The sequence below is a fragment of the Trifolium pratense genome, linkage group LG4 (genome assembly GCF_020283565.1).
Source record: "Trifolium pratense cultivar HEN17-A07 linkage group LG4, ARS_RC_1.1, whole genome shotgun sequence".
Classification (NCBI taxonomy): domain Eukaryota; kingdom Viridiplantae; phylum Streptophyta; class Magnoliopsida; order Fabales; family Fabaceae; genus Trifolium; species Trifolium pratense.
This window is the reverse complement of record NC_060062.1, coordinates 29,718,944-29,738,863: the sequence shown is the minus strand read 5'-3', so window position 1 is coordinate 29,738,863 and position 19,920 is coordinate 29,718,944. Positions and strand designations below refer to the sequence as shown.

Sequence of the window (19,920 nt, the reverse complement as noted above, 5' to 3'; positions counted from 1 at the left end):
GTGCAAGGTGAGTAACTATTTGGAGTAACTATTAAAGTACTACTCCCTCCGGTCCTTTTTATAAGAAACACTTTGGAATTTTTATTTGGTCCTTTTTATAAGAAACACTTTGACACAATTCCATTTGTACCCTTATTAAATACAATCAAATAATTCATTATAATGCTAGTGCATTAATTAGAAAAGTCTATTTCTCATGCTAGTCAAAGGTTAGTTTTGGAATATAACATAAAATGTTAGAATCATTAATGAGAAAATTTACCTTCCTTAGTCTGTGTGATTTTGTCAAAGTGTTTCTTATAATAAGGACCGGAGGGAGTATTATAATACTTTTGTCAAAAAAAAAAAAAAAGACCGGTAATCATTATATAACCAATACTTTTGTCAATTTCTTTTTATTATAATCAATACTATATTTTGTAGGGGAGGGGATTCCCTCCGATGACATTTCTCTTATATCACATTTCATCCATTGATTTTTTATTTATTTCATTTAATTTCTATTATTAAAACATTATGGAAGATGTAGATCAACACTTGAAGTTCTCCAGTCAAAATTGCACGGGGGAAGATTCTCACCCATTTTGTAGGTATATTTCCAAATGTTTTGGAAATATCTCTCGCATTTTATGCGTTGTTTTATACTATGAGCTAACTTACCAAAAAAAATATTATGAGCTATGCTATATCTGCGAAGCTATTTGCACGAATTTTTTACGAGTACATCTTTTCATACTCATATCTCACTTCTTTGAAAGACTAGCATGTGAAGCACCGATTACTATATCAACAATTGAACCAATCTTTGATTTTATTAAAGGAATACAATTCCGTGTCCTTCTCATTGCTGATCAACCAATATATATATATATATATATATATATATATATATATATATATATATATATATATATATATATATATATAGAGGATGTATATTATGAGAATGATAAAGATATATGAGAATATGAGAATGAATTATGACCATTAGATTAACATGAAGGTGCAGGATTAAAAGACTACTATAAGTGAGTCACGTGACTCGCTTTTCTCACAAACGAGCTTCTCTCTCTCTCTTCCTTCCTTCATCAAATTTCTCTCGATCTCTCTTTCTCAACGCGACGCCGCTGCTCGCCGCCACTCGCCGCCGATGGACCTCACAACGCCACACCCATATCTCTCGTTTTGAACATCACCGCCTCCTTCTCTGTTCAATTTCATGAGTTTGGATCTATTCTTCTTTTGAACATCAACGCCACACCAGGAACAAGGTTTTTTTTTGCTTCTCTTCTTTTTGATTTATTCTTGTTTTGTATCCTTCTTATACTTTGATTTTCTGTATAATTGGGTCTTTTTAAATCTGTGTCCCTCATACCTTGATTTTATGGTATTTAACCTTACAACTAACATAGAAGCTATTTGTTTTTTTTAATGTGCTCTACATGTTTGATAAAATGCTTGTTTGAAACAATTTGTTCTTTAGGTACTGGTGTAGCAGCAGTTGAAGTGTAAATGAACTAGGCACTGCTATTGAACTAGGCACTGCTGAAATTGGCAAATGAACTAGGCACTACTGTCCAAGACCATTTAAATGAAATTGGTACTGGTGTCGAAGACTAGCGTGAAATTCTGTCGAAGACTAACTGAAATTGGCAAATGAACTAGGCACTGCTGTCCAAGACCAGTTAAATGAAATTGGTACTGGTGTCGAAGACTAGCGTGAAATTCTGTCGAAGACTAACTGAAATTGATGCTTAGTTTAATGTAGTTGTAATCTGCGACAAAGCTCACTGGTGCTTAGTTTGTATTCACTATGCTTACACATTGTAAATGAAAGAACTTGGCATTGCGTTGATTTTGTTGAAGACGTAGATTGTAAATGGGGGTTAGCTCTATTTGTAGAGTGATTCACATTGTAAATGAGAATTAGCTCTATCTTTGTACAAATTGTAATTATCATCTTATATTAAATAAAAAAGTTTGATTGAATTGCCTCAATACATCCCTATAAGATAAGAGTTTTCTTCTTTGCTCATCAAAGGCAGGATTAGAAAGAAATCTGAATCTTCCTACGGGACGTGCGTTATATGTCGTCGGGGGCGTTGGATGGATGTAAGTTGTAATCCATATCAGTGATAAACATGCAGAGCCAAAATGCTAATAAGAGATTAGTCACATTAAGCTCCTCTTAAGATAACACCCTTGCTGATAGAAATAAGCTGCGGAAGAGTTCTCAGCATATTTCCTTGAGCCTAACAATTGATATGGCCATAACAGTGTGTTTTTAAGTGTCGAACAAATTCTGTTGCTTATTTCTAACATGAATTTGAAGATATCGCGCATAATTTAACATGAATTTAAATTATTGAATATATTGTTGGGCTTAATTCTTTTCAATTGTCAACCAATTTTTGCCCAAATTAAACACCAACTCTAACCCTTAATTGAATTAAACACAAACTAATAACATTATTATTCTCAAATTGAACACAGAGACTCGACTCAAATTGTATTAAACGCAAAGGGAGATTCACAACAAGAGGGTTTGAGGGCAGAGAAATTCATGAGAGGCAGAGAGAGATGCGGTGAGAATGATGAGAGGGCTCATGAGATGAGAAGATGCGGTGAGAAAGATGAGACGAGAGGGACGCGAAGGAAGTTTATGGGTCAGCGGAGGTTTCCCGGAACAGAGACGTCGGTGGAAGGTGGAGAGGAGGAGAAGAGCGGCAGAAGCAAAGAGACAACGGGTAAGAAGAGAAAGTGTTTTTACGTGAAGGAAGAATTTTGAGGAGAGAGAAAGTGAATAGTAATAATAATGACACATCCCAGTGGCACATGACTCATTTAAGTGGTATTCTAATCCTACTCCTTCATTTAAATCTAAGGGTTGTAATTCATTCTCATATTCTCATATATCTTTATCATTCTCATAATATACATCCTCATATATATATATATATATATATATATATATATCTGTTACATTGTTGTTACCAATCAGGCTATATATTAGGTAACTGCATAATTATATATACAAAAATTAGGCTATCTATCAGGCAAACAACATATACAAAATAATTAATATTATTTCATAAGCTATCACACCCCCGCAGTCGAAACGGGAGGGTCACGTACTCTGAGACTGTTCCGAAAATCCTCAAATAAAATAAGTGGCAATCCCTTAGTGAAGATATCGACAATCTGATAACGAGAAGGAACATGATGAACACGAACCTCTCCACGCGCAACCTTCTCTCTAACAAAGTTAATATCCATTTCAATATGCTTTGTGCGCTGGTGTTGAACGGGATTCCCGGAAAGATAAATGGCACTCACATTGTCGCAATAGACCAATGTAGCCTTTTGAACCGGACAATGTAGTTCCAAGAGTAAATTACGAATCCAACAGGACTCGGAAACAACATTAGCAACCCCTCTATACTCAGCCTCTGCACTAGAACGAGATAGAGTAGGTTGACGTTTCGACGACCACGAGATTAGATTGTCACCCAAAAATACACAATACCCTGACGTGGATCGTCTAGTGTCAGGACATCCTCCCCAATCAGCATCAGTATAGGAGACAAGATCTGTAACCGAGGAAGGATAAAGATGTAAACCCAGATGAAGTGTACCCTTAACATAGCGTATGATGCGCTTTAGAGCATTCATGTGCTCATCCCGGGGGTCATGCATATGCAGGAAAATTTGTTGAACTGCATAAGAGATATCTGGCCGCGTAAATGTGAGATATTGTAGAGCTCCTGCAAGACTTCGATACTTTTTCGGATCTTCATACGGATTACCCGTTTTAGCACTAACTTTCGGCTTAGTGTCAACTGGAGTTTGAGAAGGTTTACAAGAGACCATACCAGCACGATCGATTATTTCCTCGGCGTATTTCCGTTGTGACAGAAACAAATCACCCTTATGTCGAGTCACACTTATGCCCAGAAAGTAATTCAAAGAACCTAAGTCTTTCATAGCAAACTCCGAGCTAAGGCTAGCTATTAAAGATTTGCGTAGATCATCATTAGAAGCAGTCAAGATAATATCATCCACATACAACAATAGGTAGGCCATATCAGACCCATTCTGATAAATGAACAGAGAATTATCTGATTTACTATTAGTGAAGCCAATGACCGAAACAAAATCTGCAAACCTCTTGTACCATGCACGAGGAGCCTGCTTAAGCCCATACAAAGACTTCTTCAATAAACATACATATTCGGGATGCACAGAATCCCTAAAACCCATAGGTTGATGCATATAAACTGTCTCCTTTAGCTCACCATGTAAAAAAGCATTTTTTGACATCCAACTAATGAATGTGCCAATTTTTCGATAAAGAAAGACTGAGTACTGTCCGAATTGTTGCTGGTTTCACTACCGGACTGAAAGTTTCTCCACAATCAATACCAACCTGTTGAGTTTTACCATCACCTACAAGACGGGCTTTATGCCTCTCAAAAGAACCATCAGACTTTTCTTTATGAGTAAAAATCCACATTGACCGAATAATATTAACATCAGTTGGACGGGGCACTAAATCCCACGTCTTATTTTTAATAAGAGCATTAAATTCATCATCCATAGCCAATTTCCAATTCCGGTCACGAAGGGCAGCAAGTGGGTTACGGGGAAGTGGTGATTTCGTAATTGTGGTATGATGAGTCTGGTCTAGTGTGTATCTCAGATTGGGCTTATAAATACCATGTTGGCTGCGGGTCACCGGGTGTGGAAGGCTAGGAGATTGTGGGGTAGGTGGTGTGGGTTGATGTAGTGAAGGGTGGGTCATATGAATAGGTGTGGGTGAGAGTGGAGGATTTGGCTGGGCCGTGGGAGAGGGGAGTAAAGAAGGATGATTTTCTTGACTAGGTTATGCCATAGGTGAATTGATTATAGGTGGTGGTATTGGATTTTTGGTAGGCTTGGTCAAAGATGAGTTTGGTGAATGATCCTGAAGATGGTGGATCATTAAAGGAGAACATTCATTGTCTAAAAAATCATAAGTGGTGGGTTTTGGTTCATGCGCCTTAGTAAAGGGAAATGTGCTCTCATCAAAATAAACATGCCGACAAGTGATAATTTTATTATTCGACAAATCAAAACATTTATAACCACGATGATTCGAAGGATACCCCAAAAACACACAAGGAGTTGAACGCGCTTGGAGTTTGTTTATTGTAGTAGATGGAAAAAGAGGAAAACACAAGCATCCAAAGACTCTAATGTGAGAATAGGAAGGATGTTTTTGGTAAAGCAATTTGAGTGGGGACTCATTGGCTAATAATTTACTCGGAAGTATATTAAGTAAGTAAGTAAGTTGTCATTTGCAATGCATGATGTCAAAATGAAGGTGGCACAGACACATGCAAAAGAAGAGTTCTCATGATATTATTAATTGATCGAATTTTTCTTTCGGCCTTTCCATTTTGTGACGAAGTATGTGGACATGAAAAACGGAATGTAATGCCATTCGACTCAAAGAACTTCGAAAAATCATTATTATCAAACTCTCTTCCATTATCACATTGTATATTTTTAATGTCACGTTCAAACTGGTTACGAATATGAGCGTGTAATGTTGCAAAAATTGAAAATACTTGTGATTTTTTAGCAATTGGAAAAGTCCACAAATATTTAGAATAATCATCCAAAAAAAGCACATAATAACGATGTCCCAAAGAACTCAATACGGGAGATGTCCAAAGATCAGTATGAATAATATCAAAAGGCATAAATGTCATGGATGAAGAAGCAACAAAAGGCAACTTAATTTGTTTTCCGAGTACACAGGATTGACAAACATTGGACCTGGAGGTACTATTACAATCAATCAATTTATTATGCCGAAGCGAATCTAAAACTGAAGCTCCTAGGTGACCCAAATGATCATGCCAAAGAGTTGATGCTAAAAACACAGACGGAGGAGAAATTTGATTGTGGCTGGCGGAGAGGATGGGATAAAGGTCACTCGTGCTATCACATCTCATTAGTTGTGTCCCCGTCTGTAAATCATTCACAGAGAAACCAAATGGATCAAAAACCACACAAACATTATTATCAGTAGTAAACTTTCTTACCGACACTAAATTTTTAATGAGTTTAGGTGCATGAAGGACATTTTTTAATGATAATGGTGGGTTGGGGGGAGGTAAAGATGTATGACCATAACCGTGAATTGGAATTGATTGACCACTACCAACAGTAATTCCATTGATAAGACGAGAGATTACCTTGTGTCGATGACATGTGAGACGTTGCACCGGTGTCCATATACCAATTTGGATCAGGCTGAGAAATGGACATCGTGTGCATTGCTGATTCGATGTCAGTTGGAGCCCATTGTGGAGCGGTTGAGTCCATTGGGCAGCTGCTGCATAGGCCTGCTGTTGCTGTTGCTGGTGTGGTCTTGCGCCTAATACATCAGGCTGCCTTGGCTTTGTCTCCCTGACCCATGGTTGAGTTGGGTAAGGACATGGGGGTATGGCCCAAGGAGCCTTCATAGATGCCCACCATGGCGGTTGACTCCACTGTTGATACATCGGCCTACCATCACCGCTGGCCTGACTACCCCTGTGGTTGCTGCCGCGTCCACCACCAGCCTGACTGCCGCCGCCACCACCGCTATTTTTGTTGCGGTTTTTATTATTATTGCGGTTTTTGTTTGTTTTCACACGGCCATTAGAATTATTGCTGTGATGTGGTGTTTGGAAAGAAGAACCAGCATCAGTAGAATAATTATTAGCGATCAAAACGGTGGAACTAGACTCTTGTTTTGAGCGCTCCGAAAGAGTGGTCTCTTCCAAAGCGAGTTTGGACCGTGCTGTAGCAAAATTAGGTAGGGTCTTCTTGTTTTGAATCACAGTGACAAAATTGGAATTGTTCGGTCAAACCTTGAAGCATTTTTAGAACCATACCATGTTCATTGACGAGAGCCCCGACATTGGCTAGTTGATCGGCAAGACTTTTAAGACGATTGCAATAAGCAGTTGTCGTCGAAAAATCAGCCAAGCTTGTGTTGGTGAATTCCTTATTAAGGTACATAGCTCTTGAATTTTTATTGTCCTGAAAGAGATCAGCAACACTTTTCCACGCATGTTCAACCGAGTCATCGTCAATGAGAATAGAGGTGAGGATGTCGGTTGAGACTGTGGCATAAATCCACTGCAAGACCACTGCATCAAGCCGCTTCCAGAGAGGGAGATCATCGGCTTTGGCCTTTTCATACGCTGCAATTGCCTTTTCCTCCGTAGGTGGGATAATATGCTCAAGCACATCATGAACCCTAGCTTGAACCTTGAACAACGCTGCCCATGAATGGTGTTGTCCTGATTCCAAATCCAACATAATGGGGATAAGAGTCTTCACGTTGGTGACAGACAAGGCAGGATGAAATTTGGAAGTTTTGGAATTTGAAGGTTCAGACATGGTTGACAGAAGAAAAAAAAAATAAAGCAGGGAGAAAGAAGAAGAAAATTGACGGGATCGTTTAGTCAATAGGGGCTGCGGAAGCAAGAAAGAAAACCCTAGACTCGTGATACCATAAAGGAATACAATTTCGTGTCCTTCTCATTGCTGATCAACCAATATATATATCTGTTACATTGTTGTTACCAATCAGGCTATATATTAGGTAACTGCATAATTATATATACAAAAATTAGGCTATCTATCAGGCAAACAACATATACAAAATAATTAATATTATTTCATAAGCTATCATTTATGTCAAAAAAAATTGAACCAATCTTTGATGACATTTCAAAACATGTTGCCCAAAAAATGACACTTGGTTGGTATGTAGAGCATCATAAGCATGGAAACATTATAGAATGTCTAAAAAGTTATACACAAACCAAACTCACACAATTTTGAATACTGAAGATGAATTTTCCAAAATAAAAATAAAAATATGAGCAGTTGGATTACGGAAATAATGTGTTCAGAATCATTGAATAATAGGGATGAAGATCATACTCATAAACAAGATAGAGAGTATAAGAGTATTCATGAGAAATATACTCATAAAAATTCATATCGAATGAATATAGATTGATAAAAAATGAGTAAAATGTACAATGGAGTAACTTGTTTATAGTACTATTTGGAGTAACTAACTCCCTAATTAATTTTCTAACCTTCTAACCAACTTAATAACCTATCAACTAAGTCTAATTGATTAATTAAAAATCTATATATTCTTAACATAATGCAAGGTAGGTTGGTTGTGTTTGTTCCTTGATACCATGCTTATGAAACATTCGTTATATTTATTTTCGCTATATTAAGCATTTCACTTATACTATATTGTCAAACAATTATTTGTATAGGTAGTAATTTTTATTTTATTTTTTACGAAAGTATATGGGGTAAATTTAAAATTAAAACAATGAGTATTATCAAAAGTTATCTAAATATGATATAGATTCAAATATGTGTTTATACATTTCGAAAAAGTTACACCACATTTGAAGTTACTATTAGTATATTGTTCTTTGTCAAAAAAAAATAGTATATTGTTCTCTTTTTTTTTTTTTTTTCAGTTGTAATTTTTTTCTAAGCAAAAGAAAAAATTGATTAAAGGCTTAATTAGTTAATTGGTCCCTTAAAGACATTTTAGGTTTCACAATGGTCCCTTAAAGAAAAAAAGGTCTGGATTGGTCCCTTAAAGAAAAAAGACACAGATTGGTCCCTTAAAGACATATATGTTTGCCATATTGGTCCTTTCCGTTAAATTTTAACTCCAAATATAACAAAAAATTCAAATGGTTAAAATTTTAAAAATTAATAAGGTTTTTGGTGAACCACTTACACTTAATGACATCCACAATTCAGTCAACTAAACTAACGTTTTTTTGTAAAAAATTGACGAAAATGACCAATTGAGAAACAAATGTGTCTTTAAGGGACCAATCCGAACCTTTTTTTCTTTAAGGGACTATTGTGAAACCTAAAATATCTTTAAGGGACCAAAAGACTAATTAAGCCTTGATTAAATAAAACAAAGAAATACAAAGTTTGGGGGACATCAGACCTAACCCAGGTAAAAAAATACATCGTGATAAATCAAAACAATCCTAATAAATCTTAACAAACAATACTAATCTCGAGCACAACCCAGCGAACCTGCGCAAGGGTGCGAAACCAAGTTACAAAAAAAGGAGAAGAGTGAAAATTTGCAGAGAACAATTAGGCTTCAAACTGGCGAATGCAACGACCGCCAACACGGAATCCAGAACCACGCACCAACAACTCCCTTAACAAGTCAGCAAGCATCAAAGCTCTTTCGAGCAAAACAGTCCGAGAACAGTCACAGGTAGGGTTGGGAATAGGTCAGGGCAGGCCAGGCTTTGACAGGCCTGACCTACGATTTTTCTCCAAGCCTAAGTGTGGCCTACGGCCTATCAAATGCAATTTTTTTTGGTCTGGCCTGAGCCTTTTTAAAGCTTGGTCTGGCCTTGTAGCCTGTTTAAAAGTGTGTTACATAAACATCTCTATATAGTCTTTTTAAATAGGTTAAACAGGCTTTAAAGCCTATTTCACATTTAAATTTTTATAATTTCTACAACATTAAGAAAAAGCTAATAAAATAATTAGCACAAGAATTAAAAGCTAATAAAATAACAAATACGATTACGACAAAGTTAAGTATTCCATAAAAAAATTATTATATAAATAATAATATTACATAAATACTAATAATTATTAAATATAAACAGACCGGCCTATCAGACTTTGTAGGCTTTTTTAAAAGTCTGAGCCTGACCTATTTATGTAAATATGCTTTTTTCAAAGCCCGAGCCTAACATTTTTAATAAACAAGCCAGACCGAAGGCGCCCGTAGGCCGCCTGGCCTATTCCCAACCCTAGTCACAGGAACTGAGACGGATAAGCACCTTGTACCAAAGTGGAGGCAAACCTAACGCCTTGAGACCTGCAGATCTCAACAGATCTGGAGCATCAGAGAATCAAAAGAGAACAGGAACCCAACACAAGTAGTAACACAAGAAAAAAGATGTATGAACCCAGATCGAGGGATGAGTCCAACACGTTAATCACCAACCAGAGCCTTTCTGGTTAAAAGAACCAACAGACCCTTTCGTGTCTAAGAAACCAGCCACAGTAAACAGATCTAAATCTCCCCAATCTCATAACAACCAAAAACACGAAAATGTAAAAACAAACACAAGAACAAAAGCCAGAGACTTACAAAACGAACAGCCAACGACCAACTGACGAACAAAAACAAATAAACCGCCGGCGAATAGAAGCTGTAAACAGACAAACAAGAGACTCTGGTGAGCCTAAAACATAAACCCAACCCTTCCAACTCGGTGGAGACAAGCATCGACTAGCCACGCGACCCACCAACCCAGAAAAGGAACCACAACCACTCATACAACACACCGGCGAAAAAACGACGGCGGATGGAGAAGAAATGGCCGCCGGAAAGGAAGGATCGAAAGGAGGTGAGGAGAACATAAGTCACTCATCGCACCACCGAGATCAAAGCTACATCTTGCCTTGAATGTTTGGATTGAAGAGGGAAGAGGAAAAAGTTGGGGCGGTTCACTATTAGTATATTGTTTATTATCATTTGTAATAATATTTTTAACCCATTCCTTGAAGCTTGAATTAACTCTTAAAAAGACAACATATATTTTTTTTTGTTCAAGTTGAAATGCCAACATATAATTGGCTATGAGAGAGAAATGAATTATCAAAAAAGAAAAAGAAAAAAATGATGTTGAAATATAAATTTTTTGTATTATAAATCTCATCATTGGAAAATTATGAGTTAGATAAACTACTTTATTATTGAATATGTCATTCAAAACATATTATCGCAAAAATAAACTAACTTAACTCATGCTCAAAATTGAATATGATAAAAAATATGCAGAATGTAAATTTTGTTTGACCTCTTTTTTTGTTAGCAACACTTTAAATCGTGTTTTATTTAGATCAACCAAAAGAATGAGATGATGAATTTGTAACGCCCTAACTTTTAGAATTAGTTTATTAATATTTTTTTATTATTAAAAGGTGCTTGTGTTGATTGTTGTTTAATTATTTTGATGTGTTAAATAATTAATCATGGGAAAATAAATGAGCAGAATGATGTTGGTGAACTAAAATCAAATTAAAAAGAAAAAGAAGTAGAAAAATTAGATAATGAGGTGTTGAGAGCAAAGAGGGGGGGGGGGTGTGAATAAGATTGTAGTAAAAATAAAAATAAAAGAAAACCATGACTTTAATTTTAATAAATTCACTTTAATTATATTGAAAATCTTGTTCTTTGAAATAAAGTGGTTTAAAGATGAGTAAAGTTAGGAAATAGGAATAGTCAACATTTTGATAGAAACAAAAATAAAAATAAAATCAAGAGTGCAAGTGTGAGAAAGAGAGAAGGCACGTGGGAGAGAAGAGAATGAAGGGGAGGAAGGAACTCGATCTCAAACCTTAGGGAAATCACCGCAAAAACAAGTAAGGGAGCTTTATACTCTTGAAATTCTGAATTCAATAAGAATACTATGATGTATTTATTATATGTGTTTAAGTTGTTGCTCTTATGCATGTGATGTTGTAGTTGTTGTTGTTGTTGTTGAATTACTTGAATGTGAAATTTGAACTTTACTATGATGATGTTCTTGTGTTATTGTGATTTTTATCCTTATGACCAATGATGTTGTATTGTCTGTGATGTTGCTGAATTAATTCGTAATTGGGGTCGGCTTTAGATGAACTTATGCGTTCAATGATGGGGTGGGTTCAAGAGTTTGAGAAAAACTAAGATTTATTAAAAATGATGTTTTTTAGTCTAACTAATCACAAGTTGAGTTTTTATGATCCTTTAAGAGTCCTAAACAATTTAGGAACGTTTATGAGATTTTCTTGAGTAGAAGAACAATAACGATCAAAGCTTTTGAACAATGTTTTTTTTTTTTTAAAAAAGAAACATATAAACCTTGTTGGATTTAAGCGATTAAGTTGCCGATTTTAAGAACTATGATCGGGTATCTTTCATAAATTCAATGACGATCAACACGGTATAAAGAACGTCAATTTTCGTTGAGAAATGAGAGAGAACGAGTCGGGTCGAGGAACCGGGTCGAGCAACCCGTTTTGCAGCCAAACGGGTGAAGAAGATGAATAGTGACGCGCCGGCTATGCCCACTCGCAGCAGTGGCGCGTGGGGGCGCGTGAGAGGGAAGGGAGGATCCGTTTTTAAAAATTGTTATATGAAAAAATAGTAAATAATTTTCTTGAAATTTTGGTACCTCTTTGGTAATTTTTGGACACACGTAGCTATTTTTAATTAATTATTTGGAGTAAAAAGGTGATTAAAAATATTATAATTTCGTGAAAATTTCCCAAAATTTTATGTACGGTATTTTGAATATTTTGGAACCCCCTGGTGTATCTCACTCTCCCTGTTTTTATATAATATTAAGGATTTGAATTTATTTCACAATTGTTATTAATTAAATTGATTTAAAATTCATACTTTTCGTCGTAAACTAAATCAAGATGATTTGGGTTATGAGTACTGTTAAAAAGGAGTAATAGGTTGTTGTTTTGGAGAGGAGTGAATGATTAATTGAGTTATGGAGTTTTAGTTGGTGTTGTAATCGAAGTTGCTAATAATTGTTGTGTATCGGTGTTGTTTTAAGTCGCTCGTTGATAGTAATTGTGTTGTTTGAATTGTTGTTTCGTTGAATAATGATGTTGAGCTACGTGGTTATAACGATGTTGAATTATCTATTTTAATGATGTTGGAGTTGTGCCGAAATTATGATGTTGTAATTGTTATTGTTGTAGTTGCTTATGGACGTTGTTTATTGATGTTGTTATAATGATGATGAAGTTGTCTATCGAAGTTGTTAAATGATGTTGCCTATTGACGTTGTTTATTATAACATGACATGCATTCATTCATATGTCTAATGACGTTGCTTATTGAAGTTGTATAAATGATGTTGAAAATGAAGTTGCCTAATGAAGTTGAAAATGACGTTGCTTATAATGATGTTGATCCTCTATGATGTAAAACTAGAAATGACGTTGCTATTGGTACCACATGCATGTAGCGAGTCTAGGCGCATTGCATGCATTTTAATTATATTTCTTTATTTAAATGTTGTTGTTATTTCTCTTTATTTAATTGTTGATTGATGATTGTGGTTGACTGATGAATGCGCGTGACCATCCGCTTAGGTGGTCTTGTTGTTGTTTATGATGTTGCTAGTTATTACGTTTTAATTCAGTTACTTTCTTGATGTATTGTCGCTCACATTTACATTCCCCCTTCTGGCTTGGCCCTACGGTGTGCAACCGTAGATTTTCAGGTAGGTGATGAGTCATAGCTGATGCGTTCAGATAGCTGTTGTTTTGCTATTTAATTGGAGTCGCTCTGTTAGAATGTTGTTGGGGAAAACTTTTATTTAATTATGCTACTAATTCTTTATTAACAATTGGACTATGTCGTTTTGATTCAATCATTTCAATTTGAACTTTGAAACTTATATTATTGGTTTAATTTTTATTCTCCGCTGCATAATTTCTAATCATTTGAGGACATAGTTACGTTGAGTATGTGTGACATTCTTATTAAATAAATAAAATTAACTTTTTCACAAATAAAATAAAGGGGTAAATTAAGGGTGTTACAGAATTTGCATACAAAAATCATCAGTAAATTGCTTCGGAAATCAGCCAACACGCTATATACACAAAGATTTGACGAAAGATTATTAGTAAATACTAACTATTTTGAACCCAAAATAATAAAATATACAAAATAATAAAATGCACATTTATTTTTTAAAAAATGAACAGTAACCCCAAAGCAATAATAAAATAACAATGGCTAAATGAAAGATTTTCATTGGTTTAAGTGGATTAGAGTTTAGATAGGCAATATGATAACGATTTATGAATTATATACATAGATAAAAAGTTCCCGGTAATAATGATTTCTCAGGAATAGTTATTTATTACTATAGCAAACACAAAATTCTAGAAAAATGCTAAAACCACCTCTCTCCAATGAACAAAGAAGAAAGAGAACTTAAAAAAAAAAAAAGAGTTTTTCTCTCACAGAAAAACTAGGGTCGGCTGGTTTTAATTAGGGTTCGTGTTTGGTTGAATCTAGAGTTGTGAGAAGAACTCAAACTACCATAATTGGTGGTTTAGTATTTTACTTTGTTTGGGCCTTGTATGTTGTTTTTATTTTTTTGACTCTTTGTAAACTTTGGTAGTTTTTCTTGACACCTCTTGTGCTGATGAGACTTTTGTTAATATATATCATTTTAGCTTGTTCAAAAAAAGAGTTGTGAGAAGAATGATTAAGCCAATTCGAACAAAATTTAAGATTCATTTTTATAATTAATTTATTAAATTTGATTTATGAATCAAATGAGATGAATTTGAATTAAAATTTAAGTTCTTTAATTAAGTGAGCTATATATATACTTCAAGTATATATTTTTGGTCTCAATAACCTTGTAAGTTTTTTCCTTACTTAATTTTTATTAAATTTTGAGTCTAAGAAAATTATTCTCAATTTTGGTCCCTAGATTGATAACTTGCATTTTTGAATGATTTTTTCGTAAGTATATTTAGTTAATTTTACTGAACATCCCTATTGGCACTTTACATCGTCACTGTGTATAAGCACTAAAACATCATCACTGAACTAACATAAATGAATGCATGAGACACGCAAATACAACAGTTCAAGACGGAAAATATTATGTAAACACATTTATTTGATAAAAATACAACAAATATACTCTTTTGATTTTTTTAATATTTTTTGCATACCTCGTTTTGCGTGCTTGTGAGTGGAAAGAGAGTTGTGTTAATTTTGTGTCTCAAAATTTGTGTTTGAATAACACACCTCGTTTAAGACATCGACACAACCACAATTAATCACATGACAACGGCAAATAAATCAACCATCACTTTTAAAACATCGTCACTTATCAACGTCGAATAAACCTTGTTGGAACAAAGTTCACATTGGTGTGTGAATTGAAAATAAAATCGAGTCCCATATCGGGTACTGGAGCATACTAGTATGTTGTAGCATACTAGTATGTTGTAGCATACTAGTGTGTATTTTGACGAAATAAATAAAATTAAGTTTCACATTTATTTATTTTATTATGATTTATTTTCCATCAATTTGTAACTGACAAGTTTATGGGAGAATAATTCTACTTGAAGGCTAGACTTACAAAACCGATTGCTCAATTCACAAAAGAAGAAGCTTTTCATTTTTTGTGAAAATAGTGAAAACAAATATTAACCTCTAGCTGTCGCTAGAAATGATGATAAAAACAAAAGCTCTCAATTGTAATGGCAATTTGTTTTTGTTTTGTTTGAATCGGAACTCTTCAAAGATAGCTCTCATCTTTAATCAAGGTATTTGCAAGCTTTATGATATTCATACTGTCAGGAAAGAGGTACATGATTACCTATAATTTTCATTATCAATTATGAACTATATCATTCTTTTGTTGTCGATGGAATTTGCCAAGTGTTTATAATAAATGTGTTACAACTCTTTTTCATGAGAAAGGTTCTTAATGTGATTAATTACCTTCTACCTATATGTATAACATATGGATAAAGATGTTTTATAATAGTTAAAGGATATCTTACCTACACTTGTTTTTCGTCTGCAAAGATTTTTTAGGAATTTTCCAATATAAGACTATTTATGGTGATGTTGTTTTTTAACTAGCAAGAACTAGTTCCACTATTTATTTGGTCATGCTAATAGGAAATATTGGTCTTAATTTTTATTCTGAATGAATTGTTTAGAGAAGAACAAATTCTTTATCTTGTTAATCACATGGTTGTTGTTAATTTACAATAGTAAGTATCAGACCATTTTTATACTAGTACTTGTATTAGTATTAACTTGGTTTTGGTTATGACTGATCAAATATCACTAGTTCCTTAAAATAAAGAATGGTCTTAGTACCATTATCCCTTTGATTTAAGAATGGTTTTAGTACCATATTGGAATGGCCTTAGTGTCATTATATTGATTGATATTGTAATATCATCAATACATGTGGTATTGTAGTACCACATGTGGTATCGTAGTACCGTTGATTCATAGATTGACGTTGTAGCATCAATTTGAGTGGTATTGTAGTACCACTGAATCACCGATGAAACATAGAATGATGTCGTAGCATCAATTCGAGTGGTATTGTAGTACCATTCATGAAGGTGCATTCTTTGACCGATTTCTACCGTGCAGTAGCATATCGGTATACAGTTGAAACTGGGCTGTTTTATCCTGGGGACGGCGTGGTTGATAGTCTGCTTGCACAATTTTGGGCAGTGCCACGAAACGTCTTAAAGAGAGCGACCTAGTCCGCGACTCAACCCAGTAATCTCTTCGGTGGCTGTAAAAATTATTTTTTAACGGTTTTTTAAATCCAAAAACAACAATTTTAAGACGTTTCTTTCTGCCATGGCTACCGAAGAAATTACTGGTTCATATAATTATGTCGCTGACTATGGCAAACCATTTTGGTTTAAAGGGAATCACTTCAAACATTAGCAACAAAATAAATCATATTTTTAGAACAATAAAAGAGTTGCTAACGTGTTGAAGGATTATATTTCAATTGTATTTGAAACAATTGAACAAGTTTAAAAATGATAAAAAGTCTAAAGAAGATGCACTTGAAAGTCTGATAACTTGTCTTCTTTTGAAAGAAAAAGTTGTAAAGCAAGATCAGAAAAATAACGAAGTGTTTGTTGTCTCGAACAACAACACTAGAAACAGAAAAAGATACTCATCACTTTTGTTGATGAATGTTGAGATTATTTTTCATAAATCTTATGGAAAATAAAAGTGATAAATGATGTTCTTGACATGTTTCAATTCTTTGGAATTGAAATTGAAAATTAGTTCAATAAGAAAGTCAAGTAACTTCATTTTGTTATAAGGCACAAAATTTGATTCCCACATTTTTTAATGAGAATGAAATTATACATGAAACAACTACAACTTACTCCTTTGAGTTGAACGGTAAAGAAAAATAAAATAAAAATAAAGAACCTTTTACCGAGCTAGTTGTTACAGTCATGTTTAATTTCGGCATTGCGTCTCATTAGTGGGGGAATTCAATTAATTGATTGTTTTGTGCTAAATAGAGTGCCTAAGTGCAAGAACAAAATTTACTTGTGAAATTTTGTAGAAAAGACAATTTAACTTGTCTTATTTTTTGAACTTGGAGTAATTTGACGTAGGTTCAAATTCTCAACTCCAAGAGAGTTTAACTCACTAGTAGAGCCTATGAATGTGTATTTGTTGATACACAATTAACATCAAAGCTTATAGGTTGTTGCCTAAATGCTAAAATGGTCATAGAATCAAAAAATGATTTCTATGAAAATGAATTTCTCTTTAAAATTGAGAAATAGTGGGGGCTCTAGTGGGGGCATTGTACCTGGTCACATTCCAGTGATCAGAAGTTGTAATGAGAACATCAAACAAGATGTAATAGAACCTCGAAGAGGTAAGATAGCAAAAGTTGCTAAAAAGTATGAACCTGATTACATGGTTTATAGATTAAAAGGATCCAACGAACCTCCAAGAAACTGTCTTTCTTGGATGCTGATTTATGGTTGTAGCCGTAAATGATGAGATAGATTCTCTATGTTGATTTATGGTGGTAGCCGTAAATAATGAGATGAATTATCTATTGTCTAACAAGACTTGACATTTAGTAGACTTGCCTCATGAGTAAAAATTGAATGATTATAAATAAATTTTAGAAAGGAAAACAAATATATATCTTTTCAACATGTTTTCTCCAATTACAAGAATAATATCCGTAGGGCCAAATGGATGTTATAATTACTTTTTTAAATAGTGAATTGGAAGAAGAATTTTTTATGGAACAACCTAAATATTTTTTTTAACTCATGGGCATGAAAACTAAAGTCGATAACTTGGATAAGACTTTGTAGAGTCTTAAACAAGCCATATGAAATGACATGAAAAGTTTGACAATTTGATGATTGTCAAATGAATTTCGAAGTAAATGTAATCTTGGATATTGAGATTATTGATCCATCCTTAAATCAATCTCACTATGATGAGAAAGTTTTAAAGAAATATATTTACGGAAGCAAATTTGTTTGTGCATACTATACGATCATAGTGTAAAAACTATGGAAGAACACTGGTGAAAGTGTAAGACAATCAGAATATGAAAGCCTATATATGTTGCCGCATTTGATATGTCACTGATTGTACTTGACCCGACGTTGCATATGTCGTAGCATTACATATGTTGTGGTACTGTTGTGCCGGTTTGTTAGTAAACCGAAGAACTAGCATTGGTATGCTATTGAGAGATTCATGAGATAAAAATGACCATGAATCTCATATCATATTATTATTAGAGATTTTCTGATATTCTTGAAGGATACAATGATGTAGATTGGAATACATTATTATATGATTCCAAAACAATTAGTGACTATATATTTGGAATATATAGTAGAGAAATTGTATCTTGGAAATCAGAGAAACATACTATATTGGCTTAATCCAATATGAAGTCTGAAATGATACCATTAGCCTCAGCTAGTGAAGAAGCAAGTTGGTTGCTTGCAATTTGACATTCCTTTATGGAATAATCTATGCCAGATGTGTTGATCCATTGCGATAGTACCGCGGCTATTGCATAAATTGAGAACCGTTATTATAATGGTAAAAGACGTCGATTAAATGGAAGCACAACACAGTGAGATAGTTAGTCTCTAAAGGTGTTGTAAGAATGGGTCATGAGCACGCTGATGAAAAATTTAGCAGATCCTTTGACGAAAGGAATAGCTAAAGAGGAAGTCCATAATACATCTGGAAAGATGGGACTAATTAATGCCTAAATGAATTTCTCATGATGGAAACCCAACCTAAATGACTGGAGATCCCAAGAAATAGGTTCAATGGGTAATAACAAGTTGTGAGGAGTTAAAGATGATCATGCAAGTAAAAATAAGAAAAGCATGATTCCTGAAAGCGAAAGGATGAGATAATAAAACTCTTAATGAGATCTATACTCTGTATGAGTGGAGTACCAAGCTTCAGGAGTACTCTTGATAGACTCACCTATATGAATGTGGAACTGAGGCCGGTTCCTATGGAATTTAGAGGCGAATTCCTAGAGCGTTCATGAAACTGGGATACACGTGCAGGGCCATTAAAGCACGGGCTATAAAGATACACCTTAAGAAAAGGTTGTGTGCGGGTTTGAGAAAAATCCGAGTTAGAGTTCAAGACAAGTGTCACTCTTACTAAATCGGGCTCTTACTTGCTATGTAAAGGTTCAAGTCATAGACACCTTTGCTTATGCACAATCTTTTAGAAGCGTCCTACGATATTTTGGAATTTTCTTTTAAATTCAAGTGGGGGATTGTTGGAACAAAGTTCACATTGGTGTGTGAATTGAAAATAAAATCGAGTCCCATATCGGGTACTGGAGCATACTAGTATGTTGTAGCATACTAGTATGTTGTATCATACTAGTGTGTATTTTGACGAAATAAATAAAATTAAGTCTCACATTTATTTATTTTATTATGATTTATTTTCCATCAATTTGTAACTGACAAGTTTATGGGAGAATAATTCTACTTGAAGGCTAGACTTACAAAACCGATTGCTCAATTCACAAAAGAAGAAGCTTTTCATTTTTTGTGAAAATAGTGAAAACAAATATTAACCTCTAGCTGTCGCTAGAAATGATGATAAAAACAAAAGCTCTCAATTGTAATGGCAATTTGTTTTTGTTTTGTTTGAATCGGAACTCTTCAAAGATAGCTCTCATCTTTAATCAAGGTATTTGCAAGCTTTATGATATTCATACTGTC

The 19,920-nt window shown here is 34.4% G+C and overlaps 1 protein-coding gene and 1 long non-coding RNA gene across 2 annotated transcripts; one reads left to right on the top strand and one right to left on the bottom strand.

The window, feature by feature from the left end:
- Nucleotides 1–6,832: 6,832 nt before the first annotated feature.
- Nucleotides 6,833–7,437, bottom strand: LOC123922442. Its single transcript, XM_045975157.1, has 2 exons — nucleotides 7,178–7,437; nucleotides 6,833–7,093 (listed from the first exon to the last, which is right to left on the bottom strand). Exons 1-2 carry the CDS (start codon nucleotides 7,435–7,437, stop codon nucleotides 6,844–6,846), a joined length of 510 nt encoding a protein of 169 aa, XP_045831113.1. The 3' UTR covers nucleotides 6,833–6,843.
- Nucleotides 7,438–11,360: 3,923 nt separating this feature from the next.
- On the top strand, nucleotides 11,361–13,535 carry LOC123881801. Its single transcript, XR_006799610.1, has 2 exons — nucleotides 11,361–11,496; nucleotides 13,351–13,535. It is a non-coding gene; the product is annotated as an uncharacterized LOC123881801 (long non-coding RNA).
- Nucleotides 13,536–19,920: the final 6,385 nt, after the last annotated feature.

Excerpts from the sequence above, each read along its gene's own strand:
- LOC123922442 (XM_045975157.1), bottom strand. The coding sequence starts at position 7,437 with ATGTCTGAACCTTCAAATTCCAAAACTTCCAAATTTCATCCTGCCTTG. Across the intron at positions 7,094-7,177 it reads CGGCTTGATGCAGTGGTCTT|TGTTGCTGATCTCTTTCAGG; the intron begins GCAGTGGATTTA and ends TGCGTGGAAAAG.